The sequence below is a fragment of the Leptidea sinapis genome, chromosome Z (genome assembly GCF_905404315.1).
Source record: "Leptidea sinapis chromosome Z, ilLepSina1.1, whole genome shotgun sequence".
NCBI lineage: Eukaryota > Metazoa > Arthropoda > Insecta > Lepidoptera > Pieridae > Leptidea > Leptidea sinapis.
In genome coordinates this window covers 11520038-11540879 of record NC_066312.1, presented here as the reverse complement: position 1 = coordinate 11540879, position 20842 = coordinate 11520038, and the positions used below count along the sequence as shown (strand labels likewise).

The 20842-nt window shown below is 34.3% G+C and overlaps 1 protein-coding gene across 2 annotated transcripts in view; it reads left to right on the top strand.

The window, feature by feature from the left end:
• LOC126979046 (succinate dehydrogenase [ubiquinone] flavoprotein subunit, mitochondrial-like) overlaps positions 1–20640 on the top strand; it is a 44392-nt gene extending 23752 nt beyond the window's left edge. For both annotated transcript variants that reach the window (XM_050828225.1, XM_050828226.1), the window contains exons 10-13: positions 4195–4389; positions 13174–13318; positions 13978–14213; positions 20409–20640. In XM_050828225.1, coding sequence (XP_050684182.1) covers positions 4195–4389; positions 13174–13318; positions 13978–14213; positions 20409–20561 — 729 coding nt within the window. In that variant the 3' untranslated portion in view covers positions 20562–20640. The remainder of the gene's footprint in view (positions 1–4194; positions 4390–13173; positions 13319–13977; positions 14214–20408) is intronic.
• Positions 20641–20842: the final 202 nt, after the last annotated feature.

Below are 20842 nucleotides of genomic sequence, written 5' to 3'. Positions count from 1 at the left end.
CTCTTAACGCTGCAGTGTGGCACCTGTACATACTTATTTACGTGGTTTGATAGACGCGCATACTTTTGTATGTTCTAGTGGTTTGAAGTTGAATGTGTACGCTGAGAAATTTTAATTTTATTACAAAAGAATGTTTGTTTTTTTGAATGGCTCGTTTGCGTCCATGGTACTCACGATCTGTGAGCTTGAAATTCATCGTGGTTGATTGCAATGATGGCAGCCATTCAACGTGGGCAACATAGCCGAAAATCGGACTTTTATCATCAAGGTTCAGTTGCGTCGCAGTTAGTGGAAGCTCTAGCCGTAGTACAGTTGACCGTATAGGCGGAAAACAAATCACCTACTCACCGAGTTCCTGTTGCATAAGCAACCAAGCCCAATCCGTCAACCTTACGAGAAGGGTTGTCACGACATCCACACTACGACTCACAGTGTGAGGATAATCAATCAGATTAAAGAGCAAGTAGCTCTGTTCAATAATTCAAAACAGCCTGAAGAGATTTTTTTATAAATCTACGAGAAAAAGAATCTACGATTAAGGACTCTTCTGTGTAATAAGTAAATATGGTCTGTTTATTTTATCTTTTCTTTATTTTGCCTTTTATTATAATAACATTTTAGGTATTGGATATTTAATAAACAGACGGCAATCAGTTACGATAAACTTATCCACTGAACCTTAAATATAATAACCTTATCTTACCTTAGAGAACTTCCGCTCTGTCACCCTATTGGCGAGGGTTATTACGAGAGAGACTTAACTAAATATGACGCCGATATATACACTCTGTGCCTGTTGATCGATACTAATTTGATAATTTGCTTGTCGCTAGACTGACTAAGGTTTCACTAACAACAGTAGGGCTGGCGAGTATCTGAAGCATTCATGCTTGCATTCCGGTCTTCGCTTATAGTATTAGTTAATGTTTGTCTTTAAGTTTCTAATACTATTTCATAAACATATTAAATGGTGAATTGATAATAGGGGTTGAAGTTTTATTGTAATAGGTACTTCGAATTGACATAGAACCTTTATGGTTTGAGATTTTTAGTGAAACTTTTTTCAAATGGTACCTATGTAGTTCTTCTTTTAAAAAATGTACAATATTCGTTTATCGAATGTGAGATTTGTTCTTTTCTTATTAGTCAGCTTAGACAAGAAAGATGGATACTTCGAAAATTCGAATTATTTTTGAATACGAGTTCCGACGCGGAGCTAATGCGGCAGAAACAGCTCGAAATATCAGTGTTGCGTTTGGAGGACTGCTAATGAACGCACTGTGCGATTTTGGTTTAGACTCATTCGTGATGGAAACTTTGAAGAACGAACCTCTTGGAAATTAGGTGGCACACAGGTGAATTGGAAGAAATGGTAGAATCCGATCTGAGCCAAACTACCCAGGATTAAGCGGCATTGTTTAACATTACCCTACCAATAATATTGAATCATTTGCGTCAAATCTATTGATTTATTTTATTAAATAAATATGAAAAATGGGTGTCTCGTGATTTGACTGATGTGCAGCAAGAAACGCGTGTTGAGCACCTTCCTATTAGATGGCAGCAATGTATATATAATAATCGTATTATTTTATTAAATACATATGTTAAATTAAAATGAAAATGAGTTTTTCAGTACAAATCGGCAATTTCATACTTTAACTCCTAACATGTCATCACAAAATTTAAATAGCTATTTCTATTTTCTAAATGTTATTTTAGATTATTTGTTTCATGGACATTCCCTGTAAGATTCTTAGTTATCAGTACATTACGTCTTCCCAATCATCGCTTTTTTATAATCACTAGTTTGTTCCCGTATCTTGGCATCTTTTATGCTTAAAAAGCATTTATTTTCCCAAAATTGATTCCTTTACAATTCATTATGATGTCATTTCTAATAAATTACATACTACTACCGCTTCGGAAAAAATTGGCGCTCTGAGAGAGAAGCGCAAGAAACTCTCCCAGCATTCTTTTTTAATAAAATATACAATATTGTAATAAGATATACAATATTGTACTGTCATTGTTAATGCTATAAAATAATCATAATCTAGTCCCAGGCTGTCCGATCACTTATATATATTATGTTCAACTGTGAAGTAGTAGGATTTACGACAGAGCCATTTTTTAATAAAGCATTTAAATTTATTTAGAGATACTGCCTGAAGAGCGGCTGGGTCTTTATTACAAAAGTGTATAACATTTACCCTTAAAGTTCTTATGCATCTTATTAAGCCGACTAGAATTATTTACAAGCAATCCCTTATTTCTAGTTTTAATAATGAAAATAACTATTTAGAGCAAAAAGTTGACGATTTTTGTGAATGTATATTAAATTTTGAAACTGACAATGAACACACATAATATTTTTTTTTAATTTTTGTTTGAGTGACTGTCTATAACCAAGCTGATATATAGCATTACTAGTGGATCCAACAGAAGTTGTCCTGTACACACGTCTTAAATTTGAAAAATCGGTCCAGCCGTTAGGAGGAGTTCACTAACATACACATGAGCAGGAGAATAATATTATATGGACGGTATTGAGAATCTAAACCAATCTCGAATCCACCTGAAGACACACACCAATCTTAGTTTAGGAGGTAGTTCAATTATCTAAACCATCCTCGAATCCCCTTGAACTCACACAGAAAATTTCATCAAAATCGGTCCAGCCGTCAGGGAGGAGTTCAGTGACATAGCGTTATGACATGTCTCTTTTGCAGAGCAAAATCAATGTCATCAGCATGACCCTCACACCAAAAAACCGTATGTCATGATGTTGTGGAAATAACTGAAGTACACTAATCTAGCGGTAGCAACATTCGTGTACTCTCTAATCTTTTTAACGGCTAGACAATATGTGGACCCCACTGAACCTTTCAATCTACCGGGATACCCAAGAAGACCGTAGTGTTCCAATATCTGGTCATTTATAAGTACGTTGGTTTGTATCTCCGCTGTGTTTGGTGTAATGAACCCTAAACACTTTATGTTACTGTTTAAATGCAAATTATTCGTCTCAAACCAACACATTATCTTTGAGAATGCATTTTTTACCTGGTCATGAATATCTGCACGTCAGTGAACGTGAACCACTTTAAAAATAAGTGAAGTATCATCAGCAAACAATGCGATCTCACAGCTATCATCTACCACATAAGGTAAATTGTTAATATATAAAATAAACAGAATAGAATAGAACCCTGCGGAATAGCTATTGCTACAGGTTAAGGCGAATTCATTTGCAATTTCTATTTCTGAATTAATAACACGATTTTTAATATTTAAAACATAGAAGTGTTACGGCAACTTTACCCACCTGTTTCATTATTAATTATGTTTCAAGTTTCTTTTATTTTATTATTTCTGTTTATAATTTTATCTGCAATGAAACGTGTCTTCGCTTCATAACAATATACCTTAAAGAACTTGGAGTATGTTTTTACATATAGTTTAATTATAAGACTTTTGTGGATACCCATTGTTGCCTAGTCATTAAAACAATGTTTGTTGTTTAATGTAACCGTTATTGGAGTAAAATCCTGCCGAATTCCTTGAGTTTCTGCCTTGCTGATCAGGTTGCGATTATAATTATCTGTGCTGATTTTAAGCCGACTTCAAAATAGGAGGAGGTCTCAATTCGACGGTATTTTACTTTTTTGTGTTTGTTACCTCAGAACTTTCGACTTGGTGAACCGTTTTTGATGGCATCCATGAGAGGACCATATAACATGTCTTAAATTTGTTTATGTATGTGCGCGACAAATGGACGAAAAAAAACTATTTCAAAACCATAGATATAATATGCACTAAAAAGTAAAAAATAATTGCGTATAATTATACAATGTAATCAATCTAACTCTAGTTACAATTATTATTGTTATTTCTGGAGTTGGTGTCAGCCATGGTAGGTTTGTAATTATATGCATAGTTGTAGGTGACATGTGCTTGTGTCGCACGGGCAATGAGACAAGGCGAAAGGCAAGGGTGGGGCCGCGGCGGGAGGACACCGATTGTCTTTTAATAATTTTTTTTATAAAGTTATACTTGAGAGTGAGTAGGAGTAGATTTTTTACTTTTTAGTGCATATTATAGTGTTTTAGATTTTTTTTTTTTGAATTCTATTGTTTTTTTTTTTTGTTATTTATATTTAATTTAGTAACAGACCATTTCTTCTAACATCAGGCAATAATATATAAGAATGGAAAAGATGAAATTATACCGGGTCTTCATGCAGCTGGAGAAGCTGTTAGCAACTGTCACGGAGCCAACAGATTGGGAGCCAACTCAATCCTTGATACTGTAGTGTTTGGAAGAGCCATTGGTGTCAATATTGGAAAATTATTTAAGCCTGGAGAAAGTCAACCGTCACTGAAAGATGTAAGTATTTCATAAATACCCATACCATAGAAATAGATAGGCATACCACCGGAGTTTTGATTCGATATCAATTGAAACTCATCCGGTGCAAAGGAGCCTCCCACTAGTAAGACACACACATAGCTACAGTTACATTGATATCGGGGGAAGTCATTCAAACGTGTAATGGTCAAAAATAAGGTATCACGCGTCCGCTGCGTCGTTTTTGTGTTTGTTAACACAAAAACATGCTTTATAAGCAGATTAGGGGCGTGGCAAAACTGTTTAGTTTTGTTAAATAAAACATCTTAACATGTTTACCGCAAGAAATGGATAACATCACTCGCGTTTGCCTGCGGGGAGGGAAATTAACGCATAATTTGCTAGCGTTCACTGGATGAAGACGTACTTATCATTCGTAGCTAGCGATAATTCTACTTGGTTTGTTTGTGATGGAGTGGAATAAAGAAAATACTTTGTTTTTATACAACTGATAACAGAAACACCGGTTCTTTGGGATATAGCATTGGTAGATCATAAAAATAAATACAAAAAGCTGGATGCACTTCGTCGAAACTCATTTTTGAAATGAAACAAAAACAGGTGCAGCGGACGGACTGTTTTGCTAACATGTTTTGTTAAACTGTTTTATTATTTGAGGAATCGATTGAAAATAGTTATGAAATACGCAGAGATTGTGTTGGCACTTTATCATGCTGATTAGGTGCTATCCATATCACCATTTATATATGAGACACATATCAGATCCCATCATCGCTTATCAAGACTTTGCAAGTTAAATTTACGTAGTTCAGCGCTAACAGAATTCGAGAATTTGACATAGTTATGTATCTATTATATTCGCTGCCCTTGTTCTGTTCATAATAAAAAAAACCCTTGCCGGTGCAATTTCGTAAATTATTTTCTTAGCTGACCTCTACACGGCGAAATGAATATTATATAATATACCAAATTTCAAGTCTCTACGCCTTAAGGATTCCTATTATTTTTAAATATAACACCCGGGAATAGTGTAGCTTCCCAACCGTGAAATATTTTTTAAATAGGTTGAGTAGTTTTGCAGCCTATTCAATGCCAACAAATAATCAAGTCTTTCCTCTTTATAATAAAAGTACTGTAGATAAAAGTTATTGCTGCGGTCACACGCTGCTCCATCAATTTATTTCATTTACGTATTAATTAATGTTTTACCACAGGGCCTCGACATCACCCATCACTTAGCGCAAAGTAATTAATTTTTGTATCCTGTCGTATATGTTGAATTCAATTAATGGCTAAAAGCTCTCTGTGCACGGTGATTGACGTGATGCTCCGGAAATTCAGTTCGTATTAAAATAACATGCTAGTTTTAATAGGCTTTATTACTTTTCATGTTTGTATTGGGATGAAGCTGATAATTAAAGTTAGACAGAATAATAGTGTCCAATTGTCAAATGTTAATGGTTTCGGGTAGTTCTCACAGACTTGCTTTATATATTTTAAATCGTAACAATGAACCCACAAAGCCAGGGTAAAGAACATTTGCAATTTGAAAATTTACTATCCACAGATAGCGATAACTTACTACCTTCTATTGTCAGTAATTAGCTGTCAATAATCTGAAGCTGTCCCAATATACCCGAGAAGTCATTCTTATCGCCTTATATTGGGACGCGTGAAATGCAATTTTCATACAAACTTCTATCGCTGGTAAGCTATACGTCGTCCCATTAACAGACAGCGTGTACGGATAAGGTGAGTTACCGTTGATAAGTTTATTGGGACAGAAAAGTCAACGATACTTACGATTTTTATCTCAGGTAAGAGATAGACTGAATATTGGGAACGGCCGTTAATGAACGAAATAATAATACAATAAACGATGTAGATCTATTCATATAAACAGAATACGTCGTATAAAAACAAAGCCGAAATAAGAAACATGCCACAAATTACACCCTATTAAGCTTCGACTGTTATATCTATACATTGCCGCAATTACTCCAGTTGTTTAAAATATTCTTGGTCAATAAGCAGCAATGTAAAATATTCAGTTTACGATACGTATATTGAATTTAGAAGCCAATTCGGACAATGGCAGTTAACACTCGACTAAGGAGAAAAGTGTGCTTGTGTTTAAGCACACCTTTGCCGTTCCGCTATCAGACTGCGAATGATATGTCCGTATATATAGGACGCAGGTCACCGAGTTGCATTTTTTTGGAAGCTAAAAATGACTTTGTTTTGTTGGCCGTGTGTAAAGAAGCGTTGTCATGATGTAGGAGAACGCGAATTTTTGGTCGTCTTTCGCGAACCTTTTTTAACACCCTGGGTAAACAAATGGTAGAATACCACTCGGCAATAATACTTTTTTAATCTTCAAATGGAATTGTGTAGATGGGACGCGTAGCCGAGAAAAAAAATGCGATCATTTTTTTACCAACCTTTCGAGCCTGCCTCACCATTTGTTGGCCTGTTCTCATCTTCAAACACCCATTCACAAGGGATCACATGAGGGATCCAACAATCGCTCTAAAATCTTACTTATCGACTTAATTTCATTTTCGTTGCGTACATAGCCAATTGTTTCTTTTTAAATTTTTGTTTCTTTATTATGTTTCGAAAAATATAACATTCGACATTCAAATAGTTCCCATTTGCTAGACGTGCAAAAAGTTTAGTGTGCCCCATGTATGATATAGACCGTCACTGATCATTAAGTCCTAAAAAGCCTATAAAATAAATATCATAAGCGATTTGTAGAGATACATGACGTAGGTCGTTTACCAATTCTTTGTAAAGTATATCTGTAAGATGATTATCTGACCGGCAACTTTTCCTGCCGTCAAGTTTTGAAGGGCTAAAGACATTTAACATCCTGTCTCATAGTCACTAGCGCAATCATTTTGATGGCAACTCAGAATATCTGACTCAATTTAAGACTCTTAAAAGATACCGCGTTCTTGTGGACAGGGCTTATCACAATCATGAGGTGACAGTTTGCTCGTATTGTCACTAATTTTCATTAAAAAAATATAGCTGCTGATAGCAGACGAAAAAGTCAAAGACAAGTACCGCCCGGACGTAACATTCCCATTTTTACAAATAAACAAAACACTGAAACTAACATTCTATACGAACTTGTGATAAAATAACAAAAAATAATTTTTATTATTAAAATTGCGTTTCTAATCAGTTAAAATAGGTGTATTTATTATATAAATAAATCATCTGATCCCGTATAGAAACTGTGGAAAAGTTAATTACAACCCTGGGTAAAAAATTGTAACCTTTTCAAAGTTTAAGAAAACGTTTTACAAAAACTCGAATTTGGCCCCCATTACCAGATACTTATGTAAGTACTACAAAGTTGCAAATGTTATTGCAAATTTTTTTTTATCGTAGTGTTTATTTACTTAAAAGAAAAAAATTACGACTTTGATACGGCACGGCACTGATTTATTAAATATATGAGTATCTATAAAACTTTTAGTTCCAGAAAAAATATGTTTTGGTTCGACTTTGATACTGTAGTATTTACAACCAGGAATACTTTTGCTAATTTTAAAAGTATAGGCCACAGCTGTTTTGATTAAATTTTACCACCGTTTCTTTTCAATGTAGCGATAATAATAAAACGCGTATTAATATTCACCCAATAGTGTTGCTAACGCTACTGGTTTTTAAAGTGTGTGCCTGTACTTCACATCACTATTACGTCACTAAAATGATCGGTCTGTCCGCTGCGCCGGCTATCTATAATCTGTTGTATTGTCTCTCGTCCTCCTCGCCACCTGCTGACAATAAAGCAGTCAAAATGGATAAAAGTAAAGGTGCATGCACATTGATAATAATTAATGTGATTTAATTTAATATTGACACACATTTACATAAATTATCTTGCCCCAAACTAGACATAGCCTGTACTATGGGTACAAGACAATACAGTACAATATATCCATCTCCATACTCTCCGACTCGGAAACAAACATCCATAATCATCATAATATAAATATTTGGGAGGATTCGAACCCGGGACTTCTAGCTCAGTAGGCAGGGTCACTAACCACTGGGCTATATGGGTCTTGCATTCAATTGGACCTTATACTAGGTCTTTTACTGTATACTCCTCAGATGCCCCACTGTACTACTAATATTTGCACGCGATTTTCTAAGAAATTACTGGACTGATTTTGTGTTTTTATAACACTCCTATAATAGGTTGAGCAATAAATGTCTGATTTTAGCTCATAGGCGTATGTTTATCAGTACATTATGTTTGTCAATCTGTGGCACTAAATCTTACATTAATTGAATACTCTTAATTTTGCATTCATGAGTAAGCCCGCACGAGTGTTTTAGACCTTAATAGTATTATTTTGTAAATAAGACCTGGATCGCAATGAGCCAAACGTCAGCTGAGAGGATGAATAATAGAAAAAAATCTTAAGAATAATCAAGAAAAAGGCAAAAGGCAATTCAAGGAAAAAGCTAATGATATGAAAAATAAAATTAGAATGACGACAAAGAGAACAGTTTTGGATGACCGTGCCGATGGTAATAATTATGTTGTTAATCAGTTTCTGGAAGCCAAACTAAACTAAAATATCAGTTTTCAAAAATTAAACTTACATAGTTCATTGAATTATAAACTTAATAATTAATACTGAAAATTTAAATAATTTGTCATTTTACTGTACAGTAAATTTAGAGAGAAACAATAATATACTCTTTTATTTTATTTAATAAATGAAATCGATTTTCATTATAGAATATAAATTTATTTGGATATTTTTTTAATAGAAATATGAAAGGGGTTAAATTTGGAACAGATTGTCTCAATTTTTTTCGACGTCTCACAGCTGTCATACGGCCATTGCCAATATTCAGTCTATCTCCGGTTGTGACCTACTTGAGATATAAAATCGTAACTATCGTTGACTTTTCTGTCCTAATAAACTTATCGACGATAACTCATCTTATCCGTACACGCTGCCTGGGACGACGTATAGCTTACCAAGTTAGAAAGTATGGAAGTTTGTATGGAAATTGCAATTCACGCGTCACAATATAAGGCGATAACAATGACTTATCGGGTAAATTGGGACAGCTTCAGATAATTGACAGCTAATTACTTACAGTAGACGATAGTAATTTATCTCTATCTGTAGATAGTATATTGGGAACGGCCGTAAGTCTATAACTTATATAATAACTTTTATCAAAGACTTTTTTTGTTTCTTTTCAAAGCAACGGGCAACTTCAAACCTATATATAGAAATATTAATACTAATATTATATACCTATAGAAATATTTATAGAATAGACAGTTTTAGATTTTATATATGCTTTAGTTTTTAATTCATCACGATTTGTATGTTATGTATTTAGTAATTGTTCAAAGGAACAGTCTTTGACGTTACACATAGACGCTTCAATAAATTATAGTGTACTTATCAAATTAATTACGATATTTCATATTGAATCCTGTCAAATATTTTAGTTAATTAACTATTGACCCTTTGTGTGCTACAGATTTATGCATTTTCAGCGTAGTATTACAAAGCAAAATTCATTTCATGACAAATATCAGAAACACAAAGCACTCTGCAATCAACTGGTAAAATAATTACTGCGAGTTTAATATGAGGGTTCACAGTGCACCGTTCACAAGTCTTTATTGAAAGCTGTCGTGATTGTTCAACTTATTTACTTTACGTTGTAAAAACACGTGCGACCGAGTTAAATATTTTGGTATTGTACCTGTATTTATTTTTGGAAGCAAACAGTAATTAAAACATTTCATATAAAATTGTAAACACACCAATAAATTTTCCACTAATATACATACCATGTGAACAGTCAAAAAGAGGGTAGACAGAATAGAAAACTTACATAGCACTGGAAGAAAAACACTAATAGGATTTTTGCTGACTTAAATGAAATTATATATACAAGTAGTCTCTAATATATTTCTTTAAATGTGTGATCGAACATGTATGTAAATCAACATTATTAAATTTTACGTTATTATGTTTACAAGCCCGATGTATAGAAGTATTCTGAACCTATTTAGTACTTGTTGGTGGAACATAAAACAATAACTTATTTCTAGGGCCAACCTTACGACATTTGAGCGATTTGGAAAATTTAGGTCTTGAATTATTTGTGGAAGTCCAGACAAGGTTTAAAAGGTGAATAAATACGAAAATGCTCGGAATTAAATAAAAACAACAAATTTGTTTTTCCTTTGATGTGTCCATACATAATTTCTATGAGAGAATTTATTGACGCACGGTTTGACAGTTCTGCTGTGAAACAATTTCATTACGACAGCAGGGTGCATATTTTACGAAGTATATCTTGATGTTATGATATATTATTGACAAATTCATAAAAAAACATTATTTTATTTATTATATACAGAACAACGTCTGTCGGGTCAGTTAGTTCAAATATATATTATAAGTATACACATATTACAGTATTAAAAATCGGCGCTTAAAATCTAATTTCAATGGTTATGTATAATAAATACTTAATACCTATACTAGATGTTAAATGTGTTTGTTTATCTGTTTGTGTTCGGCCACCCGGAACCGGCGAGTATGTATGAAAAGGGTTATTAATGAATGTAGAAGGAACGCGTAAGGGTTGTAAGTATAGAAGCAAGTGGCTTTCTGTTGTCTCTGCCTACCCCAAAGGAAAAAAGGCGTGACTTTGTGTGTGTGTATTTCCAATATTTACTATTATTATAAGCCCAAAAAAATTGTTGTTATAACATTTATATTTATCATATTATTTTTTTAATTATCGTCTAGTAACTGATAGTAAGAATGTGTTAATTGAAACTGCCCACACGTCATTGAAATTGTTACCCGTAAATACTTCCCACCCTCGTGAACAAAACAGAATGTAATTATGAAGGGTGGTAGAGGTGGGAATTGTTCTACAAAATATTCTCATTCAATTTATGAAAATGCTTTCATGTTTTAATTTAATGAAGAAACAAAAGAGCAGATTCAAATTTACGAAATGGTGCATTACGTGTATTTATAGATGACACTTATATTTATACCAGGTGTTAGTGTTCAAATTCGCGCGCACGAACGGTCCATAACTACAGACTTACAATCATCTAGCGCATAGACAGACAGTATGCTAACTCTTTTGAATTTTGAATATTAAACCACTAGCTAACGCACCCACTGTCAAATCATAATTGGTCACGTAAGGTCGTCTCTACAGTTGTATATTCTAAGACTATGGTCACAAACAATAGCGTTCTATACACATTTATGGATATAATATTATTCGCAGTCTGATAGCGCAACTGTAAAAATGTGGTTAAATTAAGCACACGTTTCTCCTTAGTCATGGGTCAACTGTCACTATCCGAATCGAACTGAATAAATGTCTTACATTGCTGCTTATTGACCAAGAATATTTTAAACTACTGGAGTAAATGCAGCAATGCATAGGTATAGCAGTCGAAGCTTATTATGGTGTTACGCCCGTTTTTCTCATAGCCTAAGATCCCACGGCTCGATTCTGCAGGTATGTGTTTTTTTAATAAAACTAATTTTAAATGAACGTTTAGGGTGGATGAGGGCAGCGCAGGACCGATCGTCATGTAGGGGGGGACTCTGCCCGCAGTGGACGTCTTCCGGCTGATGATGATAGGAAGAATGTAATGTATTAGCGATAGGTAGTCTATTAATAAAAATAGGGCGTACTAAGCAAACATATAGTTGCCATTTACATCAGAAAATAAATTACACAAAAAATAAATTAGAGATAATTGCGGACAATTTTTTAAGTAAAACTTTTTTAGGCGCGACATGGGGTATTTTTCTGACGGTTCAACCGTTATAATTTAATGGTTTTACAATTTTTTTTAAATTGCTCAGTACCTAATATTTTCTGTAATTATCCAAGTGTAATTATTTATTTATGACCACTTCTGTAATAAATAATAAATAAAAGTTTGCGACATTCGTAGATTTTTCTGGTTTCTTCGTCCGTCAGCAGGCAAAAGGTTCGAGCATATACATATTCGTTAATAATCTATAACAAAGTTATATTGATATGTGTGATAATAATATTTTAATCTTCAATTTCTTATTATTTTTATTCAATTATTTATTGGTAATTATATATTAAATAGTATATATAAAATATTCTTGTCTTTCAACTTTTTAAGAATATCTTATATACTGGGTGTCTCAGAATAGGTGGGACAGGGGCATATGAAAATAAAATTTGTCTATGAGCTTTCAGATAAGCAAAAAAAAGTATAGAATATATGTATCTGTTAATTATTCCTAAAGTTATATATTTAAGTTTTACTTCAATCGCGCGTAAAGATTATACGCACATACTTTTTTATAGGCAACCTATCGCTAATACATTGCATACTCCCTAAACGTTCATGTAAAATTAGTTTTATCAAAAAAACACGTACCTGCAGAATGGAGCAGTGGGCTCTTGTACTATTAGGTCCAAGTCGTATATTTTCGAGATGGTGAATATGAAGTTCAATATGTGATTATTTAATTCTATTTTGAATTAAAGAAAATTTTTACGAATTTCGAATAAAATTTATAAGAGGATTTGTGTTTTTTATTCCTCCAGTGTTATACAGCATTAAGTGATCACTCATGACAATGTGTGATTCCCCCTACATGTCATAAGCGATGGTTCTTCAATTTGATAACATTCTATCCTATGTAAACAATTACAATAATTACATTACAATATTAAAGCACAATAAATAATAAAATTATTTTACTGTATTGTTTTTAGAATCTTGTGGACGCATCTATCGATAATTTTGAGATGGTTCGGAACGCTAAAGGCACTATCCAGCCAGATGTTTTGCGTCTAAACATGAGAACCACCATGCAAAATAAATGTGGTGTGTTCAGGGAAGCGAAACTACTAAACGAAGGTATAAAGTTATATTATATATGTGGAAAATGATCTTTGATTTAGGCTTAATCACGCCTAAACCACTGATCGTATCTATATCTTATATATATAAATTACGTGTCACGTTGTTTGTCCGCGATAGTCTCCTAAACTAATGAAAGGATTTAAATGAGGATTACTTTATGGAGTGCAGTTTATCCTATCTCTCAAAGATAGGATAATTATTTTTATTATTTAATATTTGTTTTGTATTTGGCCTTATTTTCTATGAGAGAATTTAGTGATGCACGGTTTGACAGTTCCTCTGTGAAACAATTTCATTATAACAACGGAGAGCATTTTTTAAGAAATAATTCTTGATGTTTTGAAATATTATTGGCATATTCCTATAAAACAGTATATTTTTATTATCTACAAAACAACGTCTGTCGGGTCAGCTAGTATATATATATAATGGAAAATGGTCTTTGTTTGAGGCTCAATCACGCCTAAACCACTGATCGTATCGACATAAAACTACCACCATTCGATGCGAGATTTATCCTAGATGGTTTATTTTCCGAATTCTAACGTTCCTTCATTAATTTATTTCCTTTTGAAATTCGCCTAGCGAAGCGGGACGGAACGGCTAGTAAAATATAAATATAATGACAACTAAATTCATTTACGGTTTTGTAGCTCAATCAGAGATAGATCAGTGGTACAAAGCCTTTTCTGATATCAAGGTGACAGACCAAAGACTGAACTTTAACACTGATCTCATTGAGGCACTGGAGCTACAGAATATGCTTCAAGCAGCAGTTCAAGTTGTCAGCTGCGCTCGGAATAGGACAGAAAGCAGAGGTGCTCACTTCAGAGATGATTTCCCCAAGCGTGAGGATGAAATGGATTACAGCAAACCGACTGAGGGTCAGGTAATGTAAAATAGTACTAAATTATATTATTTTGAAAAGTGATAGTCAAGTAGAAAAAAATATTCATAAAGCCTGAATGATCTGATCGCTTCCTTCAAGTAACCTCAAAAATATCGTTTCTCTACAGTTTATCATTTTTCTATTAACATGGAATGTTCAATCAAATTGTAAAAGGCAAAAACCTTAAAGCCTTGGAAAATTAATACCTGTCGAAACAGTCTAACGGCCGTTTCCAATATACTATCTACAGATAGAGATAAATAACTACCTTCTACTGTCAGTAATTAGCTCTCAATAATCAAACTGTGCCAGTATACCCGATAAGTCATTCTTATCGTTTATCGCTGGCTTTATTGGGACGGAAAAGTCAACGATAGTTACGATTTTCATCTCAAGTAAGAAGTAGACTGAATATTGGCAGTAAAAGACTAGCTATTTTAATTATAGAAATTAATAGCACTTAGTATCAAATAAATTGAAATAAAACAAAACACGAGGAAATTAGTCTAAATAAATATAACATCCTATACCTATAGTAAAATAATCTGCTACTATTAATTATACTACCATACCTGAGATACTAAATACACTGCCCTATGATTCTAGATAAATATAATACATTTCTAGAATTAAGCTTAAAACAATATATATAATATAATAATAATATAATATTTAATACAATATACTTTACTTAAACATACAAAAATATAAATAAACATCCATGACTCGGAAACAAACATCTATATTCATCATATAAATTATTGCACCTACCGGGACCTCTAGCTTAGTAGTCAGGTTCACTAACCATTCGGCTATATGGGTCGTCAATATATATAAATGCAGTGTCCTGTTGTTGTTTCCAGTGAACTCCAAAATTAATGAACGGATTTTAATAGGGATTACTGCATGGAGTGCAGTTTAGCCCAACTTGAGAGAAAGGATAGTTTTACTTTGATTTGGGAATTATGATTATACAAAATAAATAATATTTGTTTTGAATGGACATAATATTATCTGAGAATTTATTGACACACGGTTTGACAGTTCTGCTGTGTAACAATTCATTAAAACGAGACGGATCATATTTTACGAAAGAGTATAATTCATCTGATGTTGCAAGAAAATGTGGTCGGCGGTGATCAGCGATTGGTTAAGTGGGACCTGTATAAGTGAGAAACCTCCATAACTGGATCTCATCCTGGGGTTCCAACATTTTGGCACTGAATTATCTCTGTTAGTGGGACTAAGTATCGTATACGTTTATCAGAATATCCTGAACTTGAACAGAGTTTGCTAACAAGATAGTTTGAGTCAAGCAACTTCGTAACAAAAACGTTCCTTAATTATTATATTTTTTACATATTAACACTTTATTTTATTTAATAATCGTAGTAAATGTGTCGTTCGCGAATGATCGAATCAAAAGTCCCGGGTCGCAAGACCCGCACGATCGAACGGGTCGCTGCGGCAAAAGTGATTCATTCAGTCGATTGTATGAACCATCAATCTCCAAACGTTTGATCGAATCGAGCGTCGTAACACATCCACCGGCCGCCGCTCGCGCACGCCTTCTCTCACCCTAAACGATTGAGTTAGATCGAAAGCATGCATGTACACAACTTTTATCAAATTATTGCCTTGTTATTGTTCTGGTTCTGAGGCTTGAACTACTGTCCGGAAGCGGAACTGAAACTGAACCAATGTATCGATCGAACGGGTCCCGTGACCCGGGTCATTTTGCCGACAGAGTATTGAGCCGGATCTCTAAAATTGAACGAACGACCATCATGTCTGATTCCTACCTCTATAACTGAAAAGTGAAAACCTGTATTCTCAATTCTGACTTCTATTAATGGAACCCTCCTGTCCCTCTGTAAATGAGACAGATTAATATTTTAAACCATGATAATTTCACAACTGAAATGTTCACTTCACCTGGTTTCATTATATTAAGTAATAAAACCAAGAGCTTAGTGGAACCTAGGCCATAATATCAAAAGTGGTTTATAGAGGATAACCAACTCCACCACTCCTTAAAAAAATAACGGAATAAATTAACAACTTATACAGTTGTCAATTTAAAATTCCTAATGCTAATTCATATCTACAAGTTTTTTTTTTTTTTTTTGAGAGGAGGAAATACTGTTACGTATTTACGCCCCGGAACGGGGCGTAATATGTCGGACTCGAGTGTCCGCGTAAGCGGACACCCCATACCGACTAAAACCTCCTCTGTGCTGTTAGCAGCTCTGGCTTTCACAGCGAAGTAGGACGTGGGCCGTGGAGGCCGCAAAGACTACGCAACAACAGTCGCGGGGCGTCTCCTAAGGAGACTCGAACCTCAGACCGGCTGTGTGCTTGTGGGAAGGAGAGAGAATGAAAATGAAGATGAAATGAAGATGAAAGATGAAAAGGTGATAAGAGCACACTCGCCGGCGAGTGTGGTGATGTTTTGTGTAATGTATGTAAGTGTGTATGTATGTGTTTATGATTGCATGTATGTGTGTTTGTATGTATGTACGTAGTGTAAATGTTTGTGTGCATGTATTTTTGTGTTTGTGTCTGTTTGTGGAGTGTGTTTGTGATTGTGTAAGTGGTGTATGTCAGTCCGTCAGTCAGTCCGTGTGTGAGTGAGTGTAGTGAAGCGATTACAGGACGAGGACTAACGTCTCGTCGGGTATCAAAACAATGTGTGGTGTATCTAGGGTGCGGGCCGCTGGCCATCGTCAGAGTGACGAGTGCCAGTGGTTTGCGGTGGTTGACCGCGCCTACGCCTGCGAAGGCGGTGTGTGCGTGTCTGTGTCGGTGTTTGTGTGGGTGTCGCGTTCGCGATGGTGATGTCGTCATCCGGGTCTACCGTTACATGTCTGGGACGTCTTATTGGGTTGAGACTATGGTGAAGGGGGGTGTACCCGCATGCCTTCCTAACCAAGATGTTGGGATGGTTAGGCGCCTTGTCAAAGAAGCGTCGCGAGATCTCTTTAAAGTGTTGAGCTATTGTCGAAAGCTCTAGGTCGCGGTGAAGGTCAACGTTTCGGATGAAACACGGGGCTCCGGTTGCCATGCGCGTGAATTTATTTTGAACTACTTGCAAACGACGTAAGTAGCTCGGTCGGGTGTGAATATCTACAAGTTAAATGAATTGAGATATAAGGATTTATTGCCATAAATTTAATAAGCACGATTTAAGCAACAGCCAGCGCCATCTATAGAACATTCTCTATAGTAACAACTAACAACACAACTTTCGAGCTTCGTTCCTGTAAGACATAGCTTGTCACGCACAGTAAACTAATATACCTGGCCTGTTATTATCGGTTGTCTAACAGCAAGAGACTATCGTACAGATTATCGATAACGTATACGGTATCGATACATTTCTAGCATTAGTTACCCAACACTTACAATGCATATATAGACATTAAACACTGACACTAGCAATCAGATTTTGATCTCGCTTGATGATTTGCATTGCCAATCTACTAACGTCAGTGGGATAATATATCTGTGATAGAACCTAACAGTCGAAGCTAATACCTACCTATGAACTACTAAGGTCCGTTTTCAAAAAGCTATCTATTCATAGTTTAACTCACTGGAGGTAGACAAATCTATCCTTTTACGCTTACTTCGTATAACATGTAACCAATATTGGACATAACTATGGATAGATAAGATTTGTCACTATTTACATTCTAAACTCAAGATAATTTTGTTTTTCATTTTTTAAGCTGCATATTTTAAAAACACTAATATAAAAACCGATAGTTGAAAACTGGACAGCCGTTTGAGGAATGTGTTGTTTAATTTTTCTATTTACCAGCGTTAAAAACTAAATTGCATCAAAGCAGGAAACGAATTTAATTATTCGACTATCAACCGTGCGTCGGGGCCCGCTTAATTGTTCGCAGGAAAGTCCAGTGCAATTGCTGCGAATATTCGTCACGTTCGATTTGCGTATATTGGAGTTTTAATCCAATATTGAAACGGTACCCTTGAAACCAATGTCGTTACCTTTGCCATCGGACTGGACCAGTCCAATTATTGGAAACTGATATCGCCTTTGTAGAAATTAGTCACTGAGCACCAATTTACTTTCACCAGTAACATACAATATAACATTTTTTCACACCAAAAATGAATCATTTAAATATGAGAAACCCATCTAATTACTTTAAAGGGCATATAATTAAATGTAGTTAGTTGAAAATAAATTTAATGTTTTAAATTTGAAAAAAAAAAAAAGTAAAGTCACTAATGCCAGCTGTCATCATCTTTGTGATCCTTTGCCTAGCCAAGTTGTTTGCGAAAAAAAAACCTTGATCTTTTGTCGTGATACTTACATTTAACATGCAATATTTAATAAATTTTACAACTTACACTGCAGTCTCAGATGACAAAAATGGAGGTCTAAGTGAAAACTATATCATTTCTTCGAGTATATTGAAAAATCATTTAAATATTCTTCTTTTATCGTTTTTAGGTTTGAGCTGATGGTCTTGTTACCAATGCTCTAAGTAAGAAAAGCAAACACAACAACTATAAATTTTTAACCGACTCAAAAATGAGGAGGTTTTCAATTCGATTGTAATTTTTCCTTTGTATGTACACTGATTACGCCCAGATTTATGATCCAATTTACATGATTCTTCTTTAGTTTGATGCGTGATGTTTGCCATTAGGTCCGATAAAAAATCGACATAGTTTGGCCAAGTAGTTTTCATTTATGAAAAATTTTGTTTACGTGGAGGTTATAATTATAGTTTGTGTAGGGCTTTTTTATGAGTTTTCATTTAGGTTCATTATATATTATTATTATAACTAGCCCGTATCTCAATAAGTGGGTCATAGGCTACCTGTCATTCATAGCTAACAAACGTTGTTATAACACACGTTGTTATTACACAATATTTCAACGTCTCAAAAGAACATGAAATAGATTTTCGAACAGCATTTTTTATCGGTGTCGATTCCTTTTTTCACAGGTACTTAAAGTTACTATTTAATATATACAGTAAAAAGCAACGAAATCTTAAAGTTTGCCTGATTATAGACACTAAAAAGTAAAAAAATACGTTTAAAAAAAACCGACTTCAAAAACAGAAAAGTGTTAAAAAACTTAAGAAAAGATTTAATTTAATACTCTTCTTATGCCTTTCTAATTGCCTTTATTTACCTTGAATATTAATTTAAAAAAATAATAATCTGTAGCTGCTGCATTATTTTGGTTGAAGATTTGACCGAAGACCTCTTGCTATGGTATCTCTTCTTCTACTGCAGCACCAAGTGTAAGATTTGGCTGGAATTGTTGTATTTTTTTATGATCTTTTTTTTTCAGCATGATGGTAACTGATACGCCTTGCAGTGCCACGCAGGGTTCTTGAAAAACCCAAAAATTCTGAGCAGCACTACAAATGCGCTCGTCACCTTGAGACAAGATGTTAAGTCTCATTTGCCCAGTGGTTTCACTAGCTACAGCGCCTTTCAAACTGAAACAAAATAATGTGTTTACACATAACAGCTTCACGGCAGAAATAGGTGCCGTTGTGGTACCCATAATCTAGCCGGCATCCGGTGCAAAGGAGCCTCCAACAAACAAGCTAACTATATTTATAAAATCCAATGGTTCACCTATGTTACATATTCTAGTAGTCCTAATATTATGCTCTGCAGGAGAGCCTGTGAGTAATTAAAATGAAGTCATCATATACAACCTCCTAATTGTATACCCTAAAGCATCTTAAAAAATAAAAGTATTAATAAATAATACATACTGTGATCCGTTGTCGAGTAAAGTCCATCTTATATAATACATACACATTTCTCCATTGTTAATGATTTAATTCATATGCCTCTATACAGAAAATTATTAGAAGGAAGTATATACTGATATAGCAAGTATTAACATCTGCAAATTCATTCAGGATATGTTTTGTAGTAATTAAATTTAAGTTCAACAATGAGGTAACTTTAAAATATTCTTAAAATAGCTTTATTATAAGAAACAACCTACTACAATGCACTAACAATTACCAATTTACGTCAAATCTTAACAGTAATAACGAATTTGGGCGAGAACTATTATTATTTTCTTAAAAATCCTTTTAAAAAGGGGTGCTTTGTATATATATATTTTATATATGTTGTTATATTCCAGTTGTCAAAATTCAATTAGTGTTGTTTTATGTTTCACAGACTCCAAAGCCGATTGAGCAGCACTGGCGGAAACACAGTCTGTCCCATGTTGATCTGCAAAGCGGAAAAGTCGCAATTTCATATCGCCCCGTGGTCGATCAACCGTTGGACAGCGAGGTGGAGTTTATACCACCTGTACCGAGAGTGTATTGAATAATGTTTTGAGTAAATTATTGACCGTTAAATGTTTCTTTACAAAGTTCTTGATTATAAATAAGATTATTGTTTAAAACGCCTTTATATTTTTCTGAATTAATATTAAGAAATTACTGATGTTTATTAGATTAGCTTTTGATATGAAAAGTTATTTATTTCATAATTTAATATAGTACAATTTAATAAAAATAGTTTTGTGATCGATTGATTCACAAATTAATGTTTAGCAACCACCGCCTCGTGGTGCTCATGGAGTTTTTGTAAAATTCCAGATTTGA